Raw genomic sequence first — 21,042 nt, forward strand, 5'->3', positions numbered from 1 at the left:
GTATTCCAATTCACGGCGGCTTGAAGTATTTTCATGACAGTGCTTGAAAAGTCGACTTTGCAATTTGACCCCATCTTTAGTTGTTTTGCTGCATCCAGCAGCAATAGACCTGGTCAACATTGCCGGAAAAATGCAAGAAATGTACAAACTCATGACTAGGACTTGAATGTACTTGCACGTACATGTGTTCGATGTTCGATCAAGGCAAAGTCTGCCTCGATTGACGTCACAAAAGAGGTAGGCGGAGTCAGCCCCGACACAACTATTTTTATTTTGTTAAACATATAAATCGTTAAAAACAATTACTAACAAAATTATTTTATTGTTCAGAAACATATACTCTATGATCTATTGTTCAAAGAAAAAAAATTATATTTCCAGGTGACATTAATTTTTGACAGTTGATTAAACCGTTGTCTGTAAGAAGACTGCCTGCATTCAAGACTCTCTTGTACGTACGTGTTGTAGGTAAATTAGCATAATAATAATTAGATTTATTGAGCGTGCCACACTGATCACACCCCAAGCGCTTCTCATTAAAACTTCTTGAAGAATAGTTAGGAGACTAAAAATAAAGAAGACTAGCATCATTAATTGTTGCTCAGGTTTGAGTTGACCTTTCACTTGTTTTTTCTTGATTTTAACCTTTTCTTTTCTTGTTCAATGATTTAAGTGGTTTATTGCCACACCCTATTTTGTTTAGTTTAGTTCTGCAATTAAAACATAATATTTTTTGATAAACAATATAGTAACCTATCTTTCTGAAAATTTGTATGTATACGCAGCACATTGATTAACCTTGTTTGGTAGATACGACCGCTATATAAGACTTCGATATTATTATTATTATTAATATTATAACAACAAAAAGCACATTTTTGTGGGTTGTTAATTACGTGTAGTTAAGAACTAACCCTTTAAAGGCAGTGGTCACTATTGTTAATTGTCAAAAACAAGCCTTCACAGTTGGTGTATCTCAACATACAAACCTGTGAAAATTTGAGCTCAATCGGTCATCGAACTTGCGAAATAATAATAAAAGAAAAAACAACCCTTGTCACACGAAGTTGTATGCGTTTAGATGGTTGATTTCGAGACCTCAAGTTCTAAATCTAGCCACTGGGCTAGATCGGTGGTTTTGTGGTAAAACATCTGCTCTAGCAATACAGAGGACATGGATTCCAAAACAAAAAAATTTCATTTGCCTGTGGATTTTTTTCACAGAACGCAGCAAGAGTGATTATACAGTGCTTTAATTCACGTTGGTCTAAGAGTAAAAACCATTTTTTTAAAATTCTCCTCAGCAGATCAGCTGATTTTTAAAATTCATTGTTCAAAAGAAAATTTGAAAACGCTCCACACATATTTGTTTCCAAGGCACAATATTTCTTTATTTGTATTTTTTTTGCAATCACAAATTGCCTGTCTGAAATTGTTATGCTCATCCACACTTTAGTGACCTTGCTTGACTCTATGAATTTCCCTTCATAATAGTTTCCACAGTTATCATATTCAAGTAAAAACTGAAGTCTCTGCGAGCACAACAAACTTTGTAAAATTTTCATCAATGGAAAATGACTTGAACGCACAAAAACTATCCTGTGGCCCAAATAATTTTATGGAGTATTTGTTTATGAAAACATTTTTGATAGTCTAGGGCCCTTTTCGAAACCATGGCTTTGGCTCCAGATTTGGCTTCGGCTAGCTTGGCCCCGCGGTTGTTTTGCTTTGTGTTCGCGCATACTCCACAGGGCGTCAGTCGAGAGAACGGAGCCTGAAGCCAAATCCGAAACCCAAGCCGTGGATACGAAACGGGCCTTTCAATGACTGATGTTTAATATAAAATTTAAAAATATGATAATAATTTTGTTTGCAGGTTCGGAGTTGATCGAGTGGATAATGGACAAGCTGCACGTCCAAAGTACTATCGAAGCAGTTCACGTCGGCAACCTCATCTGTCACTATGGTTACATCTTCCCTGTACAAGACACCAAGATGATCCTCCTTAAAGATGATGCAACGATGTACAGGTTCCAGAGCCCGTACTTCTGGCCTTCCCAGAGCAGCCTGGATCCCGACAACACAGATTATGGTAAGTTGTATCAGGTTGAGTCAGGGTACCCTCCATTTAAACCTCAGGCCAAAATAACTGAACTGATTTGGGGACGTCAGCGACTCAAGAGTCCACCGGAAATGGTGACTTCAGAATTCAGTTGTTTGCCGATAGGTTGGTAATACAAATTGGGGAAGTCATATCTGCTTTGTGACGTTAGCATTTCACCTTGGTAGGATTAGATGAGAATTGAAGGGCAAAACAAAAGGATTTCTAGTGATAGGATGAAACCAAAAAATGGTAAATTGTCTTCATTGTCTGTAGCACACTAAGAGGGATTGTAAGGGATGAAATGTCAAATTGAATCTGACTTTCAATTTAACTTGTTTTAAGTTAAGACGTTTTGATTCAACTCTAGATTAGAACTCCTTGACGTCACATGCAACTGACGTCTGTTCATAGTCCGCCATCTTGAAGGTCTAAATTGCATGCAAAGGTGGTGCGTATGTAATTGCGCACATCACGTACGCCTTGCAGGAAGTGATACATGAGGAATCTAACACTAGCCCAGCAAAGATTTATTGATGAACCTCAAACAGCGCTGAGGTCAAAGAAAAACCTCTCATTGGCAGAGAGTTGTGCATAGCACGTTCACCACTGAGACCACTGTCAAATACCTAAACTATGGTATTTTTCAAACATTAATGGTTCGCATTTTCTTGTTTTCAAGGTGTCCTAACAGTGCGTTATATAAATATATACCGGTACAGTTTCAAACAAACATCAAAATATTTTTATTGGGCAGTCAGTTTATTTTAATTTTCAGTTTGTACCAGCTTGCAACTTGCAAGTGGCAACTGAATGTGTATGAAAAGATGAAAAGTGTTTTTTTTTTAAAATAATTCATTTCAGTAAATGAAAATATGATTTACTTTGGAAATGTTTCAACGAGACTGACTGAGAGCTCTGAGCTAAAAGGAATTAAAATAACTTGAATACAATCCAATCTTTAATTGGAAAAGAGTTCTCGGCAAAGATCAGGAGGATTTTCCAAGGCGCTGAAATAGTTGATGCAATCAAAAAATTACAGTCCTACTCGGTTTTCTTTTTTTATCTCGAGAAGCGTTTATGTCTTCATGTGGGTAAACTGTTTTATTGTGCCTGCAAGGGATGTAACCTCATTTTATCGTAACGAAGATCTTCCTGATTACATGATTGTTCCTGCTTGCGAGTCGATCTGGTTTTTCAAGTTGTCTCCACAGGCCCAAGGGTTTTTCGCAAAAAAGATTGTATCTAAACAGGGATGGCTCACGTTTTTGTCGGCGGGGTTGAACAGTGTAAGGTTTTCTAGTTGATTGAAGATACCTTGCAGTATTTATTTGTACTCGGTTAAGTTATAAATTCATTGAGTCCAATTTCTATTTCTGGATAATGATGAAGGTAATAAGTACGATAATATATGAAAATATTTATTTATTTATTGACCAAACCAACAGTGGGTGAGCCACAAATTACAGGAAAGGACAATATATATAAAAAATTCATATAACCTGAAGCAATATCTTTGGAAAAGCAATCATTACAAATAAATAAAATACAATGGGGAACAGAATCAAATAATAATGCACTAATAGAACTAATAGAGACGGTAAAAATAATTTAAAAGAAATTAAAAAACATACGTCAGATAAAAAAAAAAAAAAAAAAAAAAAAAAAAAACATTGAAGTATTCAAATATTATGTTTAGGGTCTTACTGTTCATTTTGTAAACAAAAGCAGAGGACATGAACACACCAGAGATGTCTTGTGTGGAATTGAGCAAGTTCACATACAATCACCATCCATTTATGATACACGCATGTTCCTGTTAATTAGAGATTTGGAGTGACTTGACAAAAGAAATTAACAAATAATGTACAATAAAAAGTCACTTTTCATAATTTGTTAGCATTTCAGTAAGGTAGATTATCTGTTTTTCACGATAACGTTTATTTTTCTGTAAAAAGGAGTAGAAATACAAAATATAAACTCTAAAAAATTATTACGTTGGGATGTATTTCTCAAAGAAAAACCTCTCATTGGGTGAGAGTTGTGGGTAGCACGTTCACCACTAAGACCACTGTTTGACTTCATTGATGGCTTTCAAAGGGATCTTTTGGGTCAATACCTAAACCTTGGTATATTTTTGAAATATAATGGTTCACATTTTCTTGTTTTTCTTTAAGGAAAATCAAGGCGTCCTAATAGTGCGTTATATAAATGTATACAGTTTCAAACAAACATCGAAATATTTTTATTGGGCAGTCAGTTTATTTTAATTTTCAGTTTGTACCAGCTTGCAACTTGCAAGTGGCAACTGAATGTTTATGAAAAGATGAAAAGTGTTTTTTATTTGTTATAATTCATTTCAGTAAACGAAAATATGGTTTACTTTGGAAATGTTTCAGCGAGACCGACTGAGGGCTCTGAGCTAAAAGGAATTAAAATTACTTGAATACAATCCAATCTTTAATTGGAAAAGAGTTCTCGGCAAAGATCAGGAGGATTTTCCAAGGCGCTGAAATAGTTGATGCAATCAAAAAATTACAGTCCCACTCGGTTTTCTTTTTTTATCTCAAGAAGCGTTTATGTCTTCATGTGGGAAAGCTGTTTTATTGTGCCTGCAAGGGATGTAACCTCATTTTATCGTAGCGAAGATCTTCCGTAGCGAAGATCGTAGCGAACATCTTCCTGATTACATGATTGTTCTTGCTTGCGGGTCGATCTGGTTTTTCAAGTCATCTCCACAGGCCCAAGGGTTTTTCCGCAAAAAAGATTGTATCTAAACAGGGATGGCTCACGTTTTTGTCGGCGGGGTAGAACAGTGTGAGGTTTTCTCGTTGATTGAAGATACCTTGCAGTATTTATTTGTACTCGCTCAAGTTTAATTCAATTCAATTCAATACACATTTATTCCATACTCTTGTTGAGAAAAAAAAACAATTGTGAGAATTAAACGGTACATAGAAATTTAACAAATCTAAAGTGTATTAAATTATACAGAAAAACAATATAATCTAAAAGCAAAAAATAAATTAATAACTAGGAATTAACTATGTACAATACAGGAGCGAGGGCATGAGGCTGTTAGATAAGCCGTGGCTTATAGACAACAGTCTTTATACAGACAAGAAAACAAACACCATACAAACAAATAAACATCGAAGAAGAAACAAGGGCAAGACAATAACACAATGACAATACAAAATGCTGATGACAAAAACACAAAGAATGTTAAACCAGGCTAACTGTAGACGACAAAAGAAAACAAATAAGTGGAGAGAAAAGCTATGTTACCTAGTGGGAGAGGAGTTCTCTTTTGTAAGAGATCTTAAACCGACCCACGGACGGCATTGTTCTTAAATTGCTAGAGATAGCATTCCAAAGACGTTGTCAATTCATTGAATCCAATTCTATTTCTGGATGAAGATAAAGGTATGATAAATGATAAAGTACCAAAATATATGAAAATATTTATTTATTTATTGACCAAACCTACAAATTACAGGAAAGGACACTATTAAAAAAATGTTCATATAACCTGAAACAATATCTTTGGAATTAAAAGCAATCATTACAAATAAATAAAATACAATGGGGAACAGAATCAAATAATAATAATGCACTAATATAGACCGTGGAAATAATTTTAAAATAAATTAAAAAACATACGCCAGATTTAAAAAAATGGAAGAAAACAAAAACATTGGTAACTAAATTAAATTGTTCAAATATTATGGTGAGAGTCTTACTGTTCATTTTGTAAACAAAAGCAGAGGACTAGAACACACCAGAGATGTCTTGTGTGGAATTGAGCAAATTCACGTACAATCACCATCCATTTATGATACACGCATGTTCCTGTTATTAGAGATCTGGAGTGACTTGACAAAAGAAATGAACACTGATGTACAATAAAAAGTCACTTTTCATAATTTGTTAGCATTTCAGTAAGATAGATTATCTATTTTTCACGATAACATTTATTTTTCTGTAAAAAGGAGTAGAAAAACAAAATATAAACTCTACAAAAAATTATTTTGTTGGGATGTATTTCTCAATATGACATTACTGAAAATAATACAGTGGACATGTAGGTTCTGTAACATAATGTGTAGGCCTAGGGCCGACCAGAAATTGTATTTTTTTTTTTTTTCCCCTCCCCCCCCCTTACTTACAGCCATGAAAGTAAATAAACATGTGAACTTATCACAAGGGAATTCAGTTCAGATAGCAGGGGATAATTAAGTTATGTAATCATATTTTCTCGACTGCTTTTCATCAGCACAAAGCACTAGTGCACTTATCGTTAAGGACAGAGAATAAAGGAAATTGTTGTGAAAGCACTTTGCTAACCGGACGCCAAACAAAGATGCAAAGAAAATTGTTTGGCAATGAAAGAATTTTGCACATTTCAAATTCAAATTTTCGACTTGATTTCTGTTAAATTTTTGTATAACAGTCAGCTATCTTTTACGAAGCAATACCCAACTTAATTGACAAATTTTATTTGTTCATGTTTGTTCTGTTGGCATTTAGTCTTCGAGAAAGACTCTGCTAGGGTCATCGAAATGTCAGGTCGTTAACTATTTTTGGCATTGCAATTTATATAGTTAAACTTTTTTTCGATTGGAACATAAATTTGTAATGTCCTTCGCACACTACTCAGGCAATTTCTGCTATGAAAAATTCAAGTAATAAACCACAAGAGAAAATTCTTACACAAACAATTGATTTAGGCTTCAAATATCTTGAAGGGGTTTTGGTACCTTGTTGTAGGTTTTGTGGCCAAGACATGAATCCTTCTCACTCATTATGTATGTAACATAATTTACCTGTAGAAGTTTCAGCTTCATAAGTTGTCAAGTTTTTGAGAGGAAAAAAAAGGTGAAAATCACAGAGCAATGTTTTCAGGAGAATCGCGTAAATACATTGTTCATGCTAAAATAATTTTTGTGAAATGTGTTTTACACATTTCACAGAAACTACAATACCTCAGCAAGTAATGTTTTAAGGGAAGCTTTCTACATTGATAATCTTTGAACTGTGGAAATTTTATGTAAATCTTTCGAGGTTTGTGTTTTTTGTAACAAGAAATTAGTACCCAATTTGAAATTTCCATGAGTGGAAATTGTTTCACTAATTTCTCAAAAATGTCAAACACCTCAGCTAGTAATGTTTAAGGGAAGCTTTCTTCTATCATTATATCTAAGTCACATAAAGTTTAATGTAAATATGTGTGATTTGTGTTACAAAAAGTACCCAAACCCTTTTAGTGAGACTTGAAATTTTCTTGAGTGGAATAAAAGTCAGTTTTGATTGTATCTGCCAAAACCTTATCGTGATTAATGAGTCAAGATGATCCAAGGAGGTGTTTGGACAACTCAGAGAATATATTTTTTCCCCCAGAAATGTTTATCAATATTTTGACAGGTTAATGTCATCTAAGAATGATAGGCCATCAGTCGTTTATTTAGGTTTTGGTTTTTTTCAATTTATAGAATAAAGTTATTTTAATCCAATGGATTTTGACTGTATTCACATCACGAAACCTGTCAGTCTGTGATAAAAAATCGAATGTAATAAAAGGTTGGTATAAATGCTTGCCAGTAAATTAGCGTTAACCTTTGGATGGCTGTGAGGTTTGCTGACAGGGACCAACTGTGATGTCTTGCAAACATGGGCAACGATATGTGGGTATATAAACAAACACCGAATGCATTCCCAAACAAAGTTGGAGTTGGTTTCCCCAAAGTTCAGGCACGGAATTCAAAAGGGCAATTTCAAGTTGTCTTTCGTACATTGTAAATCTAAGTGTACTTTAATGAATTCATATTGTCGATAGATGTTGCCTTCCTTACTTTGCTGACCCGTCTTTGTTTGTCTTTGTTTGTTTTGTCCATTGTTTGTTGTTACAGGTAACTACTTTCATTGTTAGCAGCTTGTGCATTGAGCCTTTTTGAGTACACCTGTCCTTACCAGGACATGTTTCCACAACACATCAATTTAAATAATTATCGGCTCAATGCACAAGCTTGCTCAGGGAACCATACTCTTACAAGCCTTGCTTCTGTATGGGTCCCCCACAGTTTCACGAATGTCAATGCTTATTATTCATTTAATTAATCTTATCAAACAACTATTTATTTCTTTATTTCCAACTAATACATTGCCTATGATTTGATACTGATTGTGATTTTGAAACTGTGGAACCAAACTGATTGATTGATTGATTGATTGCCGCCGCTTAAAATATATGGGAACCTTTAGAAAGTAAAGCAATGGTCAGTTTTGGGTGCCAAAGTGTGCCCATGGTGCTTAAGAGCACCGAGGGTGCCACGGAGCACCTATGGTTTCACCAAGGTGCCAAATGGTGCCCTGTACTAAATAGCACCCAGGGTTACAAAGGGTGCTGGTTCCAAAGGGCCTCTACTCCTTTAAGGAGAGTATACCATCGATTGCACTTGGCTATTAAGATTCGAGTTCATCACTTAATTTGCCTTTCTGGTTGTCACCTCGGTCTTAGGCCGTGTCCGAAACGACGACTTCGGCTACAGCTACGTCTAGATCAGCGCGTCTACCAGTGTTGAAGAATAGGCAGACGCGCGCGATCTAGCCGTAGCTGTAGCCAAAGTCGCCGTTTCGGACACGGCCTTAGTATGAAGTTATATATATCTCATCAGCACTAAAGAAAACAGTTCAACATAAAGAAAAAAAAAAAGTGAGATAGTTCTTGACAGACAGACACTTTCTTTACAAGCAACTTGTGTTTTGTCTTAGGCCGCAGCAGACCAGGTTTTCTAATTTGTCTACCAAAGTGGTTCACCATCCAATTGCAGAACCACAAAACAACTCCTGTAGAGTTTATTCATGTTGGCTACATAATATGAAACATAGGTCCTTTTTGAAACCACGTCTTTGGATTTGGCTTCAGGTTCTGTCCTCTCGTCTGAAGCCCTGAGCACGGACGCAAATTGTAAAAAAAAAAAGACGGCAAGCTAGCTTGAGCTGAATCCGAAGGGCCTTAGATCATTGGCTGAGAGTTGTACAATGTACCCATTCCCATTGTTTGACCTCATCAATGGCGGCCTTTGGAAAGGGGTTTGTGTAAAAAATACTTCAAAGTGTGCAATTTTAACTTATCTTTCTTGACTTTTATTAACTTTTCTTTCTTCCCTATGTTAACAAAGTTTTTGTATGGTGTTTGTTCTTGCAGCCATTTATCTGGCCAAGCGGTCGATGAGAAATAAGCAGCAGCACGGTTTGGAGGAATTTGAGTCGGTGAGTAAGAAAAACTCTCTGCAGTTGTTTTTGAAAGGGCAAGGGCTCCAAGGCATTTATTCCTTGGTAAAGGGCACCCTTTAAGAAAAATGTAAATTTCTATCGGAGCATTTCAAGTGCACCAAGGCACTGACCAGGGGGCACGGAGGCAATCGCCTCTGTGAAGAATCAGGCCTGTCTTTGTAGGAAAAAACAGCATGGTATAGATGGATCGAATAGAAAGGGAAGGACAGAATAAAGACAGTCAGGGCAGGGGATACATGTACATGTACAAGCTGGACAGGATTAAAAAAGAATTGTGCTTACACATTGACATAAATGCCAGTTAATCCCTTAATTTACTCATCTCAAAGTCAATGAAAACCATCCATTCATGGTAAGCATCTTAAAAATAAAAGGAATAACAAAAAGGAGTTTAGCTGTTGCAAACTACTTACCAACCAAAAAGACCTGTGGTGCATGTGCATGCACAACATTTTTAAAGACCTGAGGTTTTTACCCTAGCGAGCAGAGTCTTTCTCAAAGGCTAGATCACAAGACAATGCACACTTTTTTTTCTAAGTGTTATAAATAGAAGCATTTGGGTTGAAAGGGAGTGTAAAGAAAACAGCAGAATGCAGTCAGTAGATGATGCAGAAGATGAACAAAGACAAGTATTGTATAATCAGGAAGGAGAGTGGGTGGGGGAACTGGCTGGTGCATGGAGCATGGTCTAAGGCAGAGCATTAGAGCTAAAGGCCCGCTCACAGAGGCCGCGACAACGAGAATGAAAACAAGAGTATTTAAAAGGCACGCCCTTGATTGGTTGAATAAGCGTGGGCGTATTCTGCGTGGAGCAATTCAACCAATAGAATGCGTTCTCTTTGTGTTGTTATCGTTATCGTTATCACTGCAGTGTGAAGATGGGGGAAAAAAAAACATCCGAAGTCCAAAGATGGGGAAAAGAGAAAGCATATAGACGATGTGACCTTGCGTCACACGAAAACCATAACATGATTCGCCAGGCAAAACCTTTGTGTTTTGGCAGCCAGCTAGAAAGTGTATACAATCTTACCATGACTACGTGTCTTTTTGCCCGGCGAAACACAGTGTACAGTGTTTTTTCAACGGAGGGCGGTTTGAATGTAAACATAGGTAACATCGTCTATATCGACGTATGAAGCCGCCATTGTAATGTGCATGGTTGTGGCGGGGAATAGGGGGATCATACGTCGGTTCGTATATATATTATGGAAAGAGAAAAAGTAATCAAGTAGTGAATAACACATTGATATGGGGGATATCTGTAGGGAGGAGGTAAAGACAAAATGTTGTTCATTTCCTTCTTGGATGTTCAGACCATGAGGTTGAATGGTCTGAGGGCGCCTTATCTTTTAGTTTCTCCCTACTCAGATGAATAGTCTGTCTGTGGTCGCCTAGAGCCTCAATGCCCTGTAAAATCATGTCAGAAATACAGAAACTCACTAGTTAATGTGTCATAATTTCTTGAAAAACTTAATTTGTGAGAATTTTGGGTTTTTTTTGGGTGAAATATGGTGAATTGGTGAGAAATAAGGCAAATGTTTGCAAAACTAAAGATTTTTGTAATGAAATTCGACGGAGTTTTAAAATTTTGGTTGTTGACTATTTTGCAAGGAGGGCGCCATCATTATTAGTAGGAGTAGGGAGAAAGCCAACGGCTGTAATAAAAGTCTAATCCCAGGAGTAATTAATTGTGAACAAAATGGAACAGATCAAAAAGTGAATGCATTATAGCATTCGTAGTCTAGCGCTTTGTGTAATAAACAAATACAAGGTCTGTATGGCTGGCCTTCAGGTCTAATTCAGTTCAGTTAATGAATTTACATTCATGCCATCCATGATTTAACTTGATAAGCAGAGAGATGTACTGGAGGAGACGAGATCTAATTAGGGAAGTATGGTTTCATGATGATTACAACAAAAATAAACAAAATTGTTTAAAGGTCCTATGAAGCGGATTTATTTTTTTTACATTTTAGATTAACAAATGATCACTTTCTGTTTTTATGAGTTGAGTATTTAGTGTGAGATGTTACCTTTTAATTTATTCATCATAATTTGAAAGATCCATTTCAATAGCACCCGTGACTCAATTACCAGCTCCACAGTTGATTACAGTTGAACAATGAGCTGTGTGACAAAATTGATGATAAATTTACTCTCACAAACTTTCAATCACTCAATTGCAGGACTAATCATAATTGGTAAACCTTGCCAACCAATCAAAAACAAGCTTTAGTAAACCTTACTCTCATTGGTTTTATCTGGATCCTTTACTTCTGTATAATATATAAATAGCGTCAAAAGTCACAAACTGTTTTTTGTTTTTGTTTTGTTTTGTTTGTTAAGATGATCTTTAAATTTCCGTCAAGGGAACTCGGCCAACTTCCACAAGGGGATATAAGCGCCAAGCTGACAACAGCCAATCCTTTCATATTGGTTTAACATCTATGCTAATGAGTTGCACTAATCCACAACTTTGTAATTGCAAGTCTTACGTTGTCCTTGGTTCGAATGAACACTGCAAACATACAAAACGCCACAGTGTAAAGCTCCTTGGGAAAGCTAGCCTGGAAGTCCAGTCTTATCATGAATCATAAAAGCTAACCCTCCCCCGTGCAAACTGCAAAGGACTGAAGAGTTATGTCCCAAGTAGAAAGCCAATGACCACAATTATACTCCATTGAATTAAATTATCCTTACATCAGATTTATATTTGCACGTTTAAAAACAGCACAATTGATTCCAGGAAATCGTGTCTATTTCAAGAGAGTATGACAGTCATCTTAATTATGATGACAACTCTCTCTAAATGTCAACCTGACCTTTGTATCTTGTTTGCCATTAATATTAGGCTAAACAACAAATGTTTAGCGTCCTTGCCCGCCTCCGTTTTAGAGGCTGCTCCTATTTTTTTTTTTTTTGAGTTTAACGATCTCAGATGAAGAAAAAAGATAATTTTGGAAAAGAGCCCAGCCGGAAAAAAAGGAGAAAAAAAGGCCCCTTTTCCAGCCTTTTTTCAAAAAGGCACAAGACGCTTACATGTACATGTTCTTATTTTTATTTGGCCTTAGAGTGCAAACACTAAGATGCAGAAATTAAGGTTACCTGCGTTTGTTGATTAGGGTCACATCTAATCATCCTTTACTCACAGCTGACAAGCTGAATGAGAAAGACAATCACGCAAGGGCACCATAGGCAGCCAGCCATATTGACCCTTATATGACCCACCCCCGATTTCACGAAACTCATCGCAAGTAGCGACGCATCGTAGGGTTTGCGATGCGTCGCAGACCTATAAGACACGTCGCGGCTGCGACGAGTTCGCAACTTACGACGTGTAACCGGTCGCAACTTGCACTTGCGACGCGTCGCAACGCTTCGTGAAATCGGGGGCTGAGATGTTTGAGGAGAGAACCAATGCCAAACTCTACTCACACGTGGCATTGTGAAGCTGGGAATCGAACCAGGGTCACAGTGGTGATGAGAGGCATGTTCTTTACACATTGTGTGGGGTCAAAAACAATTTTTTAAAAAATCATTCAGACTCTTAAAGGCAGTGGACTCTATTGGTAATTACTCAAAATAATTATATTTGCATAAAACCTTATTTGGTAACAAGTAGTGGGGAGCTGTTGATAGTATAATACACTGTGAGAAACAGCTCCCTCTGACATAACAAGAAAGAAATAATTTTCCACAAATTTGATCTTGAGACCTAGGATTTAGAATTTGAGGTCTCGAAATCAAGCATCTGAAAACATACAACTTTGTGTGACAAGGGTGTTTTTTCTTTCATTATTATCTCGCAACTTCGATGACTGATTGAGCTCAAATTCTCACAGGTTTGTTATTCCATGTATTTGTTGAGATACACCAAGTGAGAAGACTAGTCTTTGACAATTACCAATAGTGTCCAGTGTCAAAAGAAATTTGGAAAACATACAGGGGATTTTAACTACAATTAGAAAAAATATATAAATAAAATAGACCTCTTAAAGTAATATGTTTTTCCTTTGAACGTATGAATAAAATTAAAGTTGTTTATTTAGCCGATAATTAAAAAAAATCTCGGTGTTGATCTCACAACATCTTACAAAACATCATCAGGGGTCCTTGTTGCGGGTTTTTTTGTTTTCAGAATGATTCTAAAATCACTGATGCCGTGAGATATGTAAAACCAGCCCAGGTAGTGTTGATCCCAAATACTATAGCTCATTAAAATAAAACATCTTTGGAGTGTGTTGTTCACAATCGTTAAATCAAAACTTCTTTTGCTATTTATAGCATCCACCTCTGGCCTCCGGAGAATAGTATAACACATCAAGGCAAGACCTTGTCAGTTAAGAATGGCCGGGATCTAATTACGAAATCCAGCTCTTCATTTTATTGAGAAGTTCACAGCGTCACGGTGCTGATATACAGTTTCATTTACTTTGTGTCATTGATGAGTAGAAATGTTCCCCCGTGGCTCCACATTGAAAACTAGAGAATGACACTTTTTCTTGTGGCAGTAGCTTTTCCCTGCAGCAGCATGAATTTTCTTTTTGAACGACATTGTCATTTGGGGCCGTTGTTATTTAATCGTGGGGGATATTGTTTTCAGGTTGCTGGTTCTCAAATTGTCAAACAATATCCCAGCGGGTTGAAAGCGATAGTACAGTTAGCGAGATACTGCCTACAACAATCCTTGTTCTTGACTTTGTTTGGGGGTTTTCATGTTTGGCGTGTTTTCATTCATAACTTCAATAATTTACCTATCTTTCTGTAACAATGTATATATTAACCACCTTGAGTTACCTTGGTGGTAGAAATGTGCGCTTTGTAAGACTTTGTTGTTAAAATAATTATTATTACTCCAATATTATCCTGCAGTACCAACTCTTTCTTATTTTTTTATTTTATTAAAGCCGCATCTGTTTATACTTTATGGGTTGAACTAGATTCCATTTCTGTGATTAAGTAAAGGACATTTCCTTTGCTTGTTTAAATTTACTTTTCCCTTTTTTTAAAAAGTACAAAAAAAGCAGGTCAGTAGTTTTCCAAACATAAAGAATTGATTGTGGGTTTTGTGCACTGAACTGTTTCCACTGTCGCAGTAACAAAAATCTTGATATTTTCACAGATGAAAATAAACAAACTCCTTTTTTATTTACAAGATTGTTATTTATTTATTTGCCATAGCTTTTATTTTTACATGTTGGGTGATCAGGATGACATTTATCAAGTAGGTTTATCTCAAACTTCGTCATTTGAAGTTTGGGTAATAGCTTTTTGACAATGTAATGCTGATTTGTATGTCGAATTGTAATTGCATAGCCAATTGCTATAGCTTTTATTTTTTCCATTTGTTACTCGGATTAGTCTTTACATTTATGATCAATTTGGGGGATCAGGTCGGCTCAGTCACACATTGTGTGGGGTCAAAAGCAATTTTAAAAAAATCATTCAGACTCTTAAAGGCAGTGGATTCTATTGGTAATTACTCAAAATAATTATTAGCATAAAACCTGATTTGGTAATAAGTAATGGGGAGCTGTTGATTGTATAATACACTGTGAGAAACAGCTCCCTCTGATGTAACAAAGTTTTCAAGAAAGAAGTAACTTTCCACAAATTTGATCTCGAAACCTAGGATTTAGAATTTGAGGTCTCGAAATCAAGCATCTGAAAGCACACAATTTCGTGTGACGGTGTTTTTTCTTTTATTATTATTTGACATATAAATCAGCATTACATTGTCAAAAAGCTATTACCCAACCTTCAAATTACCATAATTTTAGATAAACCCCTTTTTTCATATAGAAATAGAAACAATTTATGTGTATCTGCATTGAACTGATAATGGACTGAACAAAGACAATTTGGTAAGGGTGGGACTTGAACCTAAGCACCACCCATGTTTTGTGGTGGTGCTTTTCCTATTTTTGATGTACACGTTTAGACGCACAAACGACCAGCACTACATTATGGCCACTTTCATAGCAACAATGGGTTATTTGATACTGTCCACTATAGGCAATTATAAATACTCTAAACCTGTGTTAACCAACCCATCATTCATCTCCAATGAATGAGAATTAAATGACAACTTGATAAAACATTTACGTCTAACTAGACTTTGACGAACTAGAAACAGATCCTGTGGCCATAGGGTCGTTGCATTTATCTACTCCACAGTAGCCCGGGAATCATTTACCACTTGCCTCTCAATCTCAAAAGAATGGTTTCTAGGTTATGGTTGCCATGACAACCTGGGTAATAATGTACCAGCGTCGTCTGGCGGCATGAGGTCAAAATCTAATAATTATTTGATTTTCTCGTCTTTAATCGTATGCATTAATGCTCTGATTCTCTAAGGTTATTGAAGTTTGCCATCTCATGTGGCATGCAGAACAAAAATTGGTAAAGTTCTGGATAATCCGGGGGAAGGGGGGGGGGGGCAGCCAAAGCAGAACAGAACTTGGCATGCGTGGGATGGCATTTGTTAAACTGTTTTATCTCAAATTATGCTTATTTAAAGGTAGAGTAATAGATTGGTTTTTGACAAGGTTAGGCCAAATTGTCAATAAAAACCTGCAATCCCCTGTAAAATACAGTGAATACGTCTACTTATTGAGAAAGCAGATAAACTGTCACTGTATTTTTATTAAGAACATAAAATTCCATCTACATTAAGCCAGGTGACCGGGTAACGACCGTGTCTCTGGGCGCAGCAGTCACAAATAGACAACACAGAAATTTGAATCTCTAGAACTCGCTTCCAGGCAAGTTTTTGAGATTCAAACTGAGATTCTAAAATCAACTGGGGGCCCTCAGATAAAATAACTATTACCATTACAAACAATTTGTTTTTCGTTTTGACCAAAGTAGGCTACGGCCCTACCTTTAAAGAAAACATCAGGTTTTAATTTTAGATTTATATATAAGAAAGGAAAGGAGGAGGCAATGAAAACAATATCCTCAAATGTAACAGAAAATCAAACAGTGTAAAAAAAAAAACATTTCTTCATTCCCGAAAAATCATTTACACATCGTGCAGAGTTCTCTCTACAAAATATATAAATTCATGTTTTCTTCCAATGAGCCATGAACAATTCATGCCATCTGGGTTCTGTGGCTGTGCATGATGTATCTATAGTCACGAGCTATGTAGGTTAATAATTTCTGGAAGCTGAAAAACATGATTTATGCCTGTACCCATTGCACATGATACAAATAACATGTCCTACCGCACAACAGTATATGATAATTTCAAAACAGATCAAGGAGGCACAATTTCATTGAGCTGCAAGTCGTAAGCAGATAACTTTCTGCTTGGCAAAACCAAGCGAAGTGTTATACCAGTTACGTATTGTATTATTACTTTTTCATTCTGCTCAGGTAACCCTTATTTTATGCATAATTTTTTGTGCATGCTCATTTATTATTCAATATTGCAATATTGGATTTCCAAATGATACTATTTGTTCCAGCTTCAATATTGTTATTGTGTGGCGAGGCTCTTTGGATTATAAGCAATGGATCAACTTCAATCTAATCAAAATGTTTGTGTGCTCTTTTGAATGTTTTACTGTCACAAATGTGTTGTCTGTGTGTTTTTATGTTTGATTTCCATTCTTTTTAATGTAATAATTTTAATGACTGTTTTCGTAAGCCTACATTTCGGCTTTTTGCCGCTGTATTACAGTCTTTTAAAAACCATGAATAAAATAATATTCCCTCTTAAAGCTTGAAATCAAATATTGCAAGATCTTATCAGACTTTCAAAGTCATTTTGCTAGAAATTTTTTTTTTTTAGCTCAATTAAATTATTACAAGAGCTCTAAAAAAAAATATTGCAAAACCGTTGTACAGGGTCTCAACCTGATTGCGAGGAACCAGAATTATTTAAAAGTATTATATTTAGAGTGAGCGAAATGATTTCAAGTGAGCGAACAAACTAATTTATTTGGTTAATAACTAATTTTAAACACACATAAGAAAAACATGTGGAAGGCACAAACTAATTTATTTTGTTAATAACTAATTTATTTGGAGTGAACAAAATTGTGTGAAAATTCATAGAACTCAAAATTATTTTTGTAGCTATTACATTGACATTGTGAGATACAAAAAGTCATCCTTATTGCTGAGAATTCGTCTTGCACTTGAAAATGAAATTCTATCTTGGTGTTTGCTGGTCAGGCTAGAACACAGATACAATATCTGTCCTTTTTTTTTCAACCACCGCAAGACCCTTTATATACAGTTGGCCAGTATATATAAATACACTAGACCAGCAAGGAGTCTTTGTGTTTGTTGCCGTTGATGGGTTCTTGAGGTGTTACCATAGCAACTGACCTGTGCAGCACCATGTAAACGAGGTGTAAAAATCAGCCTATGAAGTGTTTAACCACATGACCGAATGATTGTATAGACGAAAACCTATACAATTTGAGTTGGTGATGCATCGCTTCTAATTGATGTTTGCCTGGGGAAATTGTTTGGCGCTTTCATTTTGTTTGGGGAAGACATTGTCTCAAGGTCTGAATTGTTTACAGGAGAAAATTGAAAATCTTATCTCGTCTTCTGGAGAACAATGCCTGATTGTCTAGGCTGTTGTTAAAAAAAAAGCGGGCAATGATTGTTACAGTTTTGACGGTATAATCAGAAGGCTAGAATTCTTTGTTTGTTATAGGAAATTGCAAAAAAAAAAAAAAAGTTAATGGCCCATTGTTTCGATCCTAGTAAGTGTTTTTTCGAAGGCTAAAAAGAAAATTGTAACTTTCTTTGTGTTGATTGGTTTGTGAAATGGTTGCAGTGTTAAAAGGTCTGTTGACCCATTTTACCTGACGTCATCATCAGAATAATCTTAGATGCGCCATACTGATGGGCAATGTCACTGTGCCTTATTCAGTGAAGTGCGCATTTTAGGCGACGCAGCATTTACACTTTAACCCATTGCCAACCAAAATTTCGAGTGTGTCACAGTCGCCGCGTGTGACGTGCGTGTAAGGGGTCAATAACACTAAAATAATACTATGTGTCTGTAAGATTCCCTGACACATATTTGTGATGTAGTTGTCCTCATTTCATTCAAATAAGAACCAAACTAAATATATTTTCAGTCCAACCCAAGTTTGATTCTTTTATGTTTTATTTCTTTTGTAAATTTAATCTGGGCAGTGCTCCAATTTTTGTAAATAAAATCTGAGCTCGAATTTTACACTGGGCACAAGCCAGTAGGCTTTTTAGCCCCTTTCAAATGAGAGCAATTTAACCAGGGTTTCTTGAAGTATCTTTTCCAATATTGCTGCAATTTGTCGGAGGTCTCGACCTACAACAAAATCTTCCGCTAGAGGAAGTTCTGACCAAGGACGTGCATGAAATCATCATGTGAAGGGGAACAATTGTTTATTGAACGACGTACAGGGATGGGGAATTTTCAGACTTTTATCTGAATTCAGACTTTTTACGTCTGCTCAGGGAAAGTGTAAAGCTGTAGTTTTCTTCTGATATAAAGCAATCATGCTGGTTGATCTACTTCTCTATAGTGCTGGTTGACCTATTTATCTTGAGCTGTGGATACTGTTCCCAGAAGCTCCTTGAAATCTATAACTCTAGGGGTTTACCAAAAGGTGGAAATGCCATCATTTCAGAACATACCTTGTAGAATTTGGATCCTAGTTTCAGACTTTTTTGACGGTTTTCTCTCTCTCTCTCTCTCTTCAATGGGTAGGAATATGATTGCCTTCCTGATGAAAATGTGAATGGAAGGGTAAAGGGGTTAGACCTTTATCATGCTGCCTCTGTCTTGGTCATGTTCCTTTTATCGAATAGCAATAATGGATGCTGATAATCATTTGCAAATAGCAACCAGACTATTTTGTTCTTTCAGCCTCGGTTTGGTAACATTTATAATTAAAGATGGCTGCACCATGACAAAGGTGTATAAAGCTTGGTTCCATACCTCAAGCTAATGGGAATGCGAACCAAATTTTTGATGTCACATGGCTGTTTAAGCAGTAAATGTTTCGCAGAAGTTGAACACAACTCTTGCAAAATATATTCGTTGTGAGTTTGTGACATCAAAATTTGTATCGCATTCGCATTGCAGGAAGTATGAACCAGGCTTAAGTGGATCAAAAGTTATAACTTTTTTGAGTAATTCACTATTTGGGTCATCAATTTTACTAAACAACTACTTGACAAATATCTTTAAACAGGAATGCTATTTAGACTTGTTTATAATGTGTTTCTTTATAGTTTGTATTTCGATAGTTTTACCTTTCTGAATTTATCACACTACAAATTGATCCAAAAAATTTGGCCTCAACCTGAAGGTTTTGGAGAACTAGCTACACGTTTGCAGTTAAGCAGGTGTCACAATGACAATACTTGACATCATGTGGGAGGTTGCTTTGTTATACCTCAATGCTGCAATAAAGCAGCTATACAAAAAGGAGCTCCCACAAATGACAGAATATGAGTAATCATTTGTACTGGGCTTTTCTTTAATCTTTCTGAAAAGCACAGGAGATCTTTTTTTTTTTGTGCATTTCAAATCTGTTTAAAGGCCGTGGACACTATTGGTAATTACTAAAAATAATTATTAGCATAAAACCTTACTTGGTAACGAGTAATGGGGAGAGTTGGGGAGAGTTTGGTAGTATAAAACATTGTGAGAAACGACTCCCTCTGAAGTGGAGTACTTTTCGAGAAAGAAGTGATTTTCCACAAATTTGATTTTGAGACCTCAGATTTAGAATTTGAGGTCTCAAAATCAAACATCTGAAAGCACACAAATTTGTGTGACAAGGGTGTTTTTTCTTTCATAATATCTTGCAACTTCGACAACCGATTGAGCTCAAATTTTCACAGGTTTGTTATTTTAGGCATATGTTGAGATACACCAACTGTGAAGACTAGTCTTTGACAATTACCAACAGTGTCCACTCTCTTTTAACCTTTGATTTCAATAGCTTTATTGATTGAAAACACTTTATAAATACACTGGACACTATTGGTAATTACTCAAAATAATTATTAGCATAAAAACTTACTTGGGTATCCAGCAATGGAGAGCTGTTGATAGTATAAAAACTTGTGAGAAACAGCTCCCTCCGAGGGTAACAAACATTGTTCTCACTCAAATATTAAAAGAATTCAGGAATTTGGGTGTTTTTTCTTTCATTATTTACTTGCAACTTTGATGACTAATTGAGCTCAAATTGTTACATATTTGTTGGGATACACCAAGTGAGAAAACATGTATTCTAACATTTAATAAAGCAGTCAAGTGCCTTACCCTTGTTCAAAACCCACCAAGACCAAAATGAATCTATGACAAGCGCATTATGCAAAACAAAAAATACTCTGGATGGATCTTCGCCTAATCCCATTTTCGAAGACCTGTTCTTTCACATAACAGCCAAATTCATAAAGACGGATATGTCTCTCTGAGATGCGTTTGTTTGATTTGGTCCTTTCTCTATGGTTTGACCGCCCGTGGGTAGATGATTGACCATTGCATAACGGCTTTCCAACAGTCTGATTGTGATACATAACCTTACACAAAAAATAACAAGCCATTCAAATCCAAGCCATTCATTAATATTAATAATTAAAACTTATAAAGCGCCATCTAAGACTAAACTTATTCAGAG

At 36.0% G+C, this 21,042-nt stretch overlaps 1 protein-coding gene across 2 annotated transcripts in view; it reads left to right on the forward strand.

The window, feature by feature from the left end:
* The window catches only part of LOC139943828 (regulator of G-protein signaling 9-like), a 78,856-nt gene that overhangs the window by 18,376 nt on the left and 39,438 nt on the right, over nucleotides 1-21,042 (forward strand). For both annotated transcript variants that reach the window (XR_011786894.1, XM_071940659.1), the window contains exons 3-4: nucleotides 1,877-2,092; nucleotides 9,309-9,373. Coding sequence is in view for 1 of the 2 variants with exons in the window: in XM_071940659.1 (XP_071796760.1) it covers nucleotides 1,877-2,092; nucleotides 9,309-9,373 (281 nt within the window). In the remaining variant the exon portion in view is untranslated. The remainder of the gene's footprint in view (nucleotides 1-1,876; nucleotides 2,093-9,308; nucleotides 9,374-21,042) is intronic.

This window comes from Asterias amurensis, chromosome 11, assembly GCF_032118995.1.
Source record: "Asterias amurensis chromosome 11, ASM3211899v1".
Classification (NCBI taxonomy): domain Eukaryota; kingdom Metazoa; phylum Echinodermata; class Asteroidea; order Forcipulatida; family Asteriidae; genus Asterias; species Asterias amurensis.